Here is a 9601-nt window from a genome sequence, read left to right as displayed (position 1 = left end):
TTCCTAATTTTCATAGTTCTTGTGAGGACTCGAGGACCCGAGGACCCGAAGATGTAAAGACCCGAAGACATACTGGAAGGCATAAGGAGTAGAGGAGAATAAAAGTCAAGGGCCCGAGGATGAAGTGGGATGGTTTGGAAAAGGACGAAAGATAGATTGGTGATGTATGAGGTATATTGCAAATATCTGGGTTGGGGTGGATAACTATGAACGTTGCATTGAATGTTCTGCACCAAGCGTTCTAGCCGCATTGAATAGGGAGTACCAGCTTTATTCGTTGCATTAATATGGAAATGACCTGAACAGTACAAAGCACAGAGCTAAAACTTCTCTCCATTACCGACTACAAGGGAATGGACAAGTGTCAGTAAAGGGGGTTGAGTAGATGAGAGGTGTAGGGCTGAGATAGAAAGGGCAAAGGGTATAAATAAGAGAGGAGAGACACAGGTAGAAGAGAGGAACGTCTAAAACTTTGTTGTTGATACACTCTCTACAAATTCATTGTTTTTGGACCTTTAGTTATAAAACGCTGTTATTGTTAGTCTTGTACGTGATTTTTGGTCCTTACAATTGGTGCCGTCTGTGGGAACAATAAAGTGGGGCATTCTGGTTTAAAGGTGAATGGCAGAGGCGAATCAAGAAAGGGAAGAATCAATAGGTTCACAAAGGGGAAACCTAACTATAAATATGCAACGGGGAGTTGGAAAGAAACACACCCCAAGTGTGGTGGTGGAATCGTATCGTAGTGATCTAGTGGCTGGGCAACGATCACCGACTAAGAGGCAAATGTCTCGTGATGATGTGTTGTAGCAAATGCAATCCGAGATAGATTATCTGCGCAAGCGCTTAGATTGTAAGAAGCGTGGTAGGAAGAGCCCGTCTTACTCTTCCAGTGATAGCTCCGAGGAAAAACGAGGAGGAAAGGAACCTCAAGCATCTGAGTCTCTTCACAGTGAAGCCCGTTTGAGTACTTCTTCGGGTGCTAGGGCAAAGAGGCGGGAGGAGATGCAAGGTGAAAATGGGACATACCAAGGTGAGGGGAATGATGCGATGGGTAAAGCCTTGAGGCAGATCTCTAAATCCCCTTTTGTGGCCAGGATAAATAAGGCAAAACTCCCCCATAGATTTTCTCAACCTATATTTACTATTTATAATGGCAGGACTGATCCTGTAGAACACGTCAGTCATTTTAATCAAAAGATGACAGTCTATTCGAATAATGAAGCGTTGATGTGCAGAGTGTTTCCTTCCAGTTTGGGACCAGTGGCCATGCGATGGTTTGATGCTTTGGCGGAAGGTTCCCTAAAGTCCTTTGAAGAGTTGACAAGGGCATTCAGGGCTCGGTTCATAACTTGTAGTAGGATCCCAAAACCCTTGGATGCATTACTGTCTATGGCCATGAGGGAAGGAGAAACGCTCAAAACTTATTCCGATTGGTATTGGAAAATGTATAATGAAATTGACGGAGATGTTGAAAATGTGGCTGTAAGAACTTTTAAGGTGGGGCTTCCCACGGAGCATAGATTGAGGAAGTCCTTGAAAATGAAGGCAGCTGTAGACATGCGCCAGCTTATGGACCGTATAGACAAATATAAACAGGTGGAGGAGGACCAAATTCAAAGCAAAGGAAAAACGAAGTTATATCCGGAAAAGAAAGATCTTCGGGGAATGGGGTATCAAGGCAGTCGGCCTAGGCGAGACTTTCCAAGTCGTCCATTGCCAGCTGAAACTCCTTTGGTTAATTCACTGTTCAAGGAGCCTATACATCACATATTGGAGAAAATACAAGACGAACCATACTTTAGACAACCTAACAAGATGAGTGGAGATGCATCTTTGAGGAATCAAAATCTTCATTGTCATTATCATCAAGACAAGAGACATACCACAGAAGAGTGTCGGACGTTGTGTGACCATTTGAACCATTAGCCAAAGCGGGAAAGCTCAATCATTTCTTGACTAGGCTGGACGGGCAAGTTGGACATCAACGTATGCGAATGTATCGTGGAAATATTCCTCGGCCAGCATGAGGCACCATTAAGGTTATTTTGGCGCAGTCGAGAAGAGAAGCCGAGGATCCTTCTCGGATCATGTCCGTGCATAGTAGTTTTGGAAACGAAGTCATGGAAGGAAGCTACCAACTGGCTAAAAGAATGAGGTTCTCGGCGATGCCAGTGTTGGGTTTTTCTGAGGAAGATAAGGAGGGAACGTGTCAACCCCATGATGATGCATTGGTAGTAACTATTCGTATCGGGGGATATGACGTGAAACGAGTTTTGGTGGATGATGGAAGTGGTGCAGAAATTATGTATTCCAACTTATTTAATGGTTTAAAGTTGAAAGAAGAGGATTTGGAGAAGTATGATTCCCCGTTAGTAGGTTTTGATGGGAAGCAGGTGATTCCGCGGGGGATGATTAGGCTGCCTGTACAGGTTAAGGATACAGAGGTCTAGGTTAACTTCATAGTAGTCAGGGCGTATTCACCTTACACGGCCATTCTGGCTAGGCCTTGGCTCCATGCAATGATGACAGTTTCTTCAACTTTGCACGTAATGGTGAAATATCCTATCCAAGGAAGGGTGGGAATATTACACGGCAGTCAGTCGGTAGTCAGGTAGTGTCTGATGTCTGCAAGTATTAGAACAGGGCAAGGTTCATCAATGAGGGCGACTCCGAAAACGTTATAGCAATTAAAGAAACCTGCTCGGGGGATGGGTATCGATGGGGATGGAGGTTCTGCTGAAGAACTGGACAAGATATTTATAGGAGAAGGTAAGGAGAAATATTTTTAGGTGGGATTCCAATTACCAGTACCGGAAAGGGAGGAATTAGTTAAGTTCTTAAAGGATAACATTGATGTTTTTGCATGGACGACCTATGACGTCCCGAGAATTGATCTAGAATTCATTTGTCACCATTTGAATGTTAGTCCTAACACAGTGCCCCGTATGCAGCCTCCTCGGCGTGCGTCCCAAGAGCATGCCGAAGCAGTTAAAGAGGAGGTTAACAAGTTAAAGCAAGTGGGGGCAATCAAGGAAATCTTTTATCCTGAGTGGCTTGCCAACACTGTTGTGGTTAAAAAGAAGAACGAAAAGTGGAGAGTTTGTGTCGATTTCACTGATCTAAACAAGGCATGTCCAAAGGATCCTTTCCCTATTCTGAGAATTGATCAGTTGGTGGATGCAACTGTTGGGCATCCCCGGATGAGTTTCTTGGATGAGTTTCTTGGATGCTTTTCAAGGTTATCATCAGATACCTATGTCATTGAGTGATCAGGAGAAGACATCTTTTCGTGCTCCTAATGGCAATTACCATTATCGAGTAATGCCCTTTGGTCTTAAGAATGCAAGCTCCACTTATCAAAGGATGGTGACTAGAATGTTTGAGTTGCAGTTGGGGCGTAATATGGAAGCATATATCGATGACATGGTGATTAAAAGTAAGAAAGTAGGGGACCATTTGTGGGACTTACAAGAAACCTTCTCAGTCCTTAGGAGGTATAAATTGCGTTTGAATGCTTCCAAGTGCTCCTTTGGAGTAAGTTCGGGAAAGTTCCTCGGGTATATGATAACACACCGGGGAATTGAAGTTAATCCTGATCAAATCAAGGCTATCTTAGGGTTGTATCCTCCTCGGAATCCTAAGGAGGTACAAAAGCTAACTGGAATGTTTGCGACATTGAATCGGTTTATATCGCGATCTGTGGACATGTGCCGACCTTTTTATCACCTTTTGCATAAATGGAAAGATTTCCAGTGGATGGATGAGTGTAATTTGGCTTTTGAGGATTTGAAGCAATATTTGGCGAATCCGCCAATACTATCACGGCCGGAGAAGGAAGAGGTGTTGTATGCCTATTTGGCAATCACGGACTATGCTGTAAGTCTTGTTCTAGTACGGAATGATGATGGAATTCAAAAACCAGTATATTACATTAGTAAATCCTTGCAAGAGGCCGAGCGGCGATATTTACCTTTGGAAAAGGCTCTTCTAGCCGTCGTACATGCAACAAGGAAGCTTCCCCATTATTTTCAAGCCTATACGATAGTGGTACTTACCCAATTGCCTTTGCAAGCTATCATGAGGAAATCTGATTACACTGGTCGCGTGGCTAAGTGGGGAACTAGGCTTGGAGCTTATGATGTTAAATATATGCCCCGAACAGCTATTAAAGGACAGGTTCTTGCCGATTTCGTGGCTGAATTCACAGAAAGTGGCATTAAGCAAGAAGATGTTATGCTAGTCGTAATGTCTATTGGGCTTGGGAGTGTCCTTCTTTGGGAAGTTTATACGGATAGGGCATCTAACCGAAAGGGAGCACGGATTGGAATTGTGTTGATTACCCCTGAGAAATTAGTCATGGAGAAGTCACTACAGCTAGGATTTGTAGCCACTAATAATGAGGCTGACCATGAAGCTCTCTTGGCAAGCGCTCAAATGGTTAGGCATCTGGGAGGAGAAATAGTGGAACTCTATTGTGATTCCAGATTAGTTGTCGGGCAAGTTAATGGAGAATTTGAGGCAAGAGATGAAAGAATGAAAAAGTATCTTGACTGAGTCAAAGGGGTGTTAGGCACGTTTAAAAGCTTCAAAGTGGGACAAATCTTGAGAGGGTAGAATGCTCATGCCGACTCGTTGGCCATATTAGCCACATCCTTGGGCTCAAAGTTACCGCGGACGGTAATGGTAGAGGACTTGATGACTTCTAGTCTTACTGGTATCGCGACAGTTGGGGTTCACAGTATACACGTTGGCCCGAGCTGGATGGATCCGATTGTGACCTTACGACATGGTATGTTACCCGAAGACAAAGTGGAAGTAGAGAAGGTACGGAGAAGTGCCCCCTGTTACTGGCTTTCTAGGGAGTGTAAATTGTATAAACGTTCCTACTCGGGGCCATATCTACTCTGCATGCATCTTGAAGCTGTTGAGCCTTTATTGGAAGAGTTACATGAAGGAATATGTGGAAGTCATACGGGGGGAAGATCGTTAACCCACAGAGCCATGACTCAAGGGTATTGGTGGCCAAATATGCAGAAGGCCTCCCAGGAGTATGCAAGGAAGTGTGACCAATGTCAAAGGTTTGCACCAAACATTCATCAACCAGGGGGAGTCTTAAATCCATTATCTAGCCCATGGCCTTTTGCTAAGTGGGGCTTGGATATTGTCGGACCTTTTCCTCGGGCAACTGGTAATAGAAGATGGCTCATTGTCGGCACGGATTATTTTACTGAGTGGGTGGAAGCCGAACCATTAGCTAACATTAGGGATGCAGACACTAAGAAGTTTATTTGGAAGAATATCGTAACTCGCTTTGGAGTCCCGCATACTTTGATTTCTGATAATGGACTTCAGTTTGATAGCAAGGCTTTCCGTAGGTATTGTGCGGATATGGGAATAAGGAATGGATATTCAACACCGGCCTGCCCTCAAGGAAATGGTCAAGCTGAGGCTACAAATAAGGTCATTTTGGCAGGGTTAAAGAAGCGATTTGACGATGCTAAAGGAAGATGGGTAGAAGAGTTGCCTTATCATGCTACCCCCCGAAGATCAACAGGCGAGACACCCTTTTCAATGACATATGGAATGGAGGCGGTAATCCAGTTGGAATCAAGCTTTCCCACCTTGAAATCTGATCAGTATAACGTTGAGAGCAATCATGATATGCTGTGCGATAGTTTGAATACTATTGAAGAAAGAAGGGAAGTAGTCAGTGTGAAGATGGGCAGCTACCAACAGAACTCAAGCAAACATATGACAAAGGAGTAAAGTCAAGACCTTTAGTACCAGGAGATTTGGTATTAAGAAAAGTGGTGGGGACAGCAAGAAATCCTGCCTGGGGTAAGTTAGGGCCTAATTGGGAAGGACCGTATAGAATTACATCTGTAGCAGGTGTGGGGGCCTATCGTTTAGAAGATTTAGATGGAAGAGTAGTTCATCGCCCTTGGAATGTAAACAACTTACGACGTTATTACTATTAAAGGAAGAGCCTTCTTTTGTATCAGTTGTAGGCCTATCTTGTTTCATTAGTCTGTGTTTCTTTATTGGAATAACTTATACCCAAGTGTTAAGCTAACCTTAGCTCTTGTCTGGCTCCTCAGGCCACAAGTCTAAGAAAAATTAACACTTTATGAAAAATCCAAGTGTTAAGCTGATCTTAGCTCTTGTCCGGCTCCTCGGGCCACAAGTCTAAGAAAAATTAACACTTTATGAAAAATCCAAGTGTTAAGCTGAACTTAGCTCTTGTCCGGCTTCTCGGGCCACAAGTCTAAGAAAAATTAACACCCTATGAAAAATCTGAGTGTTAAGCTGACCTTAGCTCTTGTCCGGCTTCTCGGACCACAAGTCTAAGAAAAATTAACATCCTATGAAAAATCCGAGTGTTAAGCTAAATTTAACTCTTGTCCGGCTCCTCGGGCCACAAGTTTAAGAAAAATTAACACCTTATGAAAAATCCAATTGTTAAGCTAACCTTAGCTCTTGTCCGGCTCAACGGGCCACAAGTCTAAGAAAAATTAACACCCTATGGAACATCCAAGTGTTAAGCTGATCTTAGCTCTTGTACGGCTCCTTGGGCCACAAGTCTAAAAAATTAACCCCCTAAAGAAAAGTTAAGTGTAAACTTAGTCTTCTTTCTTGTTCGGCTCCTCGAGTCATAAGTTTAAGATGAAAAATTAACACTGTTTAAAAAAGAAAAAAGAAAAAGAGAAGGTAACAAAATGGTGTATTACGGGTATTATTCTGGCTTGCATTGCAAAGTTGATGATCGTGTTATGTTTATGTGTATATGAAAAGTTATTATTTTAGCGGTAAGGAATTGTACTTGGCAAATGAGTAAAAACAAAGTTAATATTTGAGTATTGCGATATGTTGACAATAAATAATATGCACCATTGGCACGGCTATTAATTCCTTAAATTCAGTCTAACAAAAAAAAAAAAAAAAAACAACAACAATGACAACAAAAAGAAAAGTAACAGCATCAAGTGCTTGTTTGTTTCTCTTTGGTGTTCTTCTTCTCTGTTTCTTTCTCTTTTTTCTTCTTTTTTTCCTGTCCCACTTCCTTCGTATCGGCTTCATTTTCTTCATTCACCAGCTCGGTGTTAGGAGAAGGGTTCTCGGCTATTTCTTGGCCCTTGGGGTGAACAGAAGAAGGTTCTGGGTCCGGAGTGGTTGCAGATGTGGGAGGAATGGAACTGGAGTCACTCGTTGGCTTGGGAGGAGCAGGAGCCAGTTGTAAAGCAGAAGGGTAATAAACGCTGTCGGGATTTCGAAGCTTAGATTCGGTGGATACTCTGGCAGCGTCTAAGGCCCGACCCCAAACTTCTAAACCGAACGCATGGGCAACCCCTTTTAGTTCAGCTGTGAGGCTGTCAGTAGCTTTCTTCATATCGGCATCATATGCTGCTTGCTCAGCATCAGCCTTCTCCTGCTCCTTAGATGCTAATTCCTTTTGCACCTGCTTAAGCTCCACCACAGTAAGAGCAAGTCTGTTTTGGGTTTGTTTTGGGCTTGTTTTTGGGCTTCAAGAGCAATATTGGCTTGCAACTCATAACTTTGCAAGGCAGCTTCTGCGTTTTTATGAGCCTTTTCCACCTCGGCTAGTCCAATGAGGGTTTCCTTCAAATTCTGTTCTACTTCGTTCTGAGCCCTCACAGCGTCTTCGGCATTGTGCTTAGCTTTTCTGGCTAAGTCCAAGGAATCATCCACCCATTCCTCAGCCATGAGCGAAGCCTGGACAGCCTATAATGTACATAAATTACGAAAGTCATATGAGTAATGCTTTCAATAATAATAAAGATAAAATGATATAGAGTTGGGAAAGATACCTTAGCTAAGTCTTGTTTTAAAGACAGGAAGACTTCTCTTTTGCGGAAAGACCGCAGTTCAGCCATGTCCTCGGGAAGGCATAAGGCCTTTTCTAAGCACTCGGCCACCAAACTTGAGCTTCCTTTTTTTGGATCTCTTAGATTGGCATCATCAAGAACGGGGCTGCCTGAACTTAGGTTAAAGCTGGGGCGCCAACCGATGCTCTCCTTGATGGATCGCCACTGGTTTCCTTAAAAGGTCCAGTATGAGCGGGCTTCTTGGAGGGGTTTTTTCCTGCCCTAGTATCTTTAGAAGGGAGGTCGGGGTTCTCTCCTTCTTCGATCTCTATAGCATTTTTGCTACTTTGACCCCTTTTCCTTTTCTTGTCCATGACCTCGGGGGGAGGGGTATGTGTCACGGCTGGGGTGATTGGACGAGGGGGTACGGCCACAGCAGGAGAAGAGCTGCCGGCATGTGCTTGTAGCAAGACCAGAAGATCGGGTTCTTTCTCTTGGAAGCCCATGTTGCTTGTTGAAGGAAGTTGTGAGTCGCGAGGGGCGTCTTCACAATAAAAAACTTCAAAGTCTTTATTCGTCACCTCGGGGCGACTCGGCTCGGGAGTTGAAGTTTTTTCCTCGTCTGCAAGATTAGTGGATTGCTCTTGGTGGTAAAGTAGTTTGGCTGCGAGAGGGTCGGGAAGTTGTGCGTCCTGTGTTGCTGGTGGGGGTGTAGGTAGTAAGCAGCCAGGCACCGTAACATCAATATGAGCTAAAAGAAGATCCTTGGCCCGGATTATGTTCTTTGGACTTTGAAAACGTTTGGTGGAAGGGGTGTAGCCGAGAATCACGTGGGCTGCCCGAAGTTGGCCGTCCCTGTGCAAGAATATTTCCGACTGGAGAATTCTGTTCAGATCTTGATAGTTCACAGCGGATTTGTTTGGAGCGTTGTGGTAGTCGTCTGCAGTGAGGAATAAAAACCGTTAGGAAGAATTAATCAATGCTAGATTATAAAAGAAGACTGTTATTCCTAAGTATCATATTAGTCCTCGGGAACCCTACCTGGCACCCCATCTTGGGTAGGGCAATGTAAGCCGTCATGCCAATTCCCCGAGATGATGAGGTAATCCTCGTCCATGCATTTGCTTGAGTCAGGCAAGCAGGAGATCAACCTAACGGCAGGGACCCTACACTTCATGTAGTATTTGGTTTTTTCCCCCTTTTTAGCAATTGTACACCCAGTTTACATCATGCCAAGTTAAGTTGGTTCCCATTTTACGATTTAGGGCATCTACACATCCTAGGATCCTAAGGACATTGGGAGAACATTGGGCTGGGGTAAGTCTATAGTTTATAAGAAAATCCCAGGTCACCCTACCCATGGGGATTTCCATTCCGCCTTCGATAAAGGCGATCATGGGAATTAAAACTAACTCGGGTGGCCGGGGTACAACTAGACAATCTTCTTCCTTACAATATTGAATATCTACATCATCAGGAATCCTATATTGGGCCTTAAAAGTGGCCTTCGCCTCATCCGTTTTTACTAGTTTAGCGTATCTACCCATTAAACCTTACAACAGAAAGAGAAAAAAAAAAAAAAAACAATAAAGAAGAAGCAATAGGAGAGCTAAAACACCTCTGAAGAATGCTTAAAACTGCTCATCGGGAGGTCCTTTTTCCTTTAATCCTTCAAAACACCAAAATGAACCTCAGCCAGCCTCAAGGTTTGCTTTTATAGGGGTAAAAAAAGAAAAAAAGAAAAAAAGAAAAAACAAGAGGGGCGGTAACTTTCC

General features: G+C 43.6%; 1 protein-coding gene across 1 annotated transcript; it reads left to right on the top strand.

Moving 5' to 3' along the window:
* Positions 1-813: 813 nt before the first annotated feature.
* Positions 814-1929, top strand: LOC142608900 (uncharacterized). Its single transcript, XM_075780557.1, has one exon. The coding sequence runs from the start codon at positions 814-816 to the stop codon at positions 1927-1929; it is 1116 nt and encodes a 371-aa protein (XP_075636672.1).
* The last annotated feature ends 7672 nt before the right edge of the window (positions 1930-9601 follow it).

Source organism: Castanea sativa, chromosome 9, assembly GCF_040712315.1.
Source record: "Castanea sativa cultivar Marrone di Chiusa Pesio chromosome 9, ASM4071231v1".
Taxonomy (NCBI): domain Eukaryota; kingdom Viridiplantae; phylum Streptophyta; class Magnoliopsida; order Fagales; family Fagaceae; genus Castanea; species Castanea sativa.
Note: the sequence above shows the minus strand (reverse complement) of the source record. Positions and strands in the feature narration are given on the sequence as shown.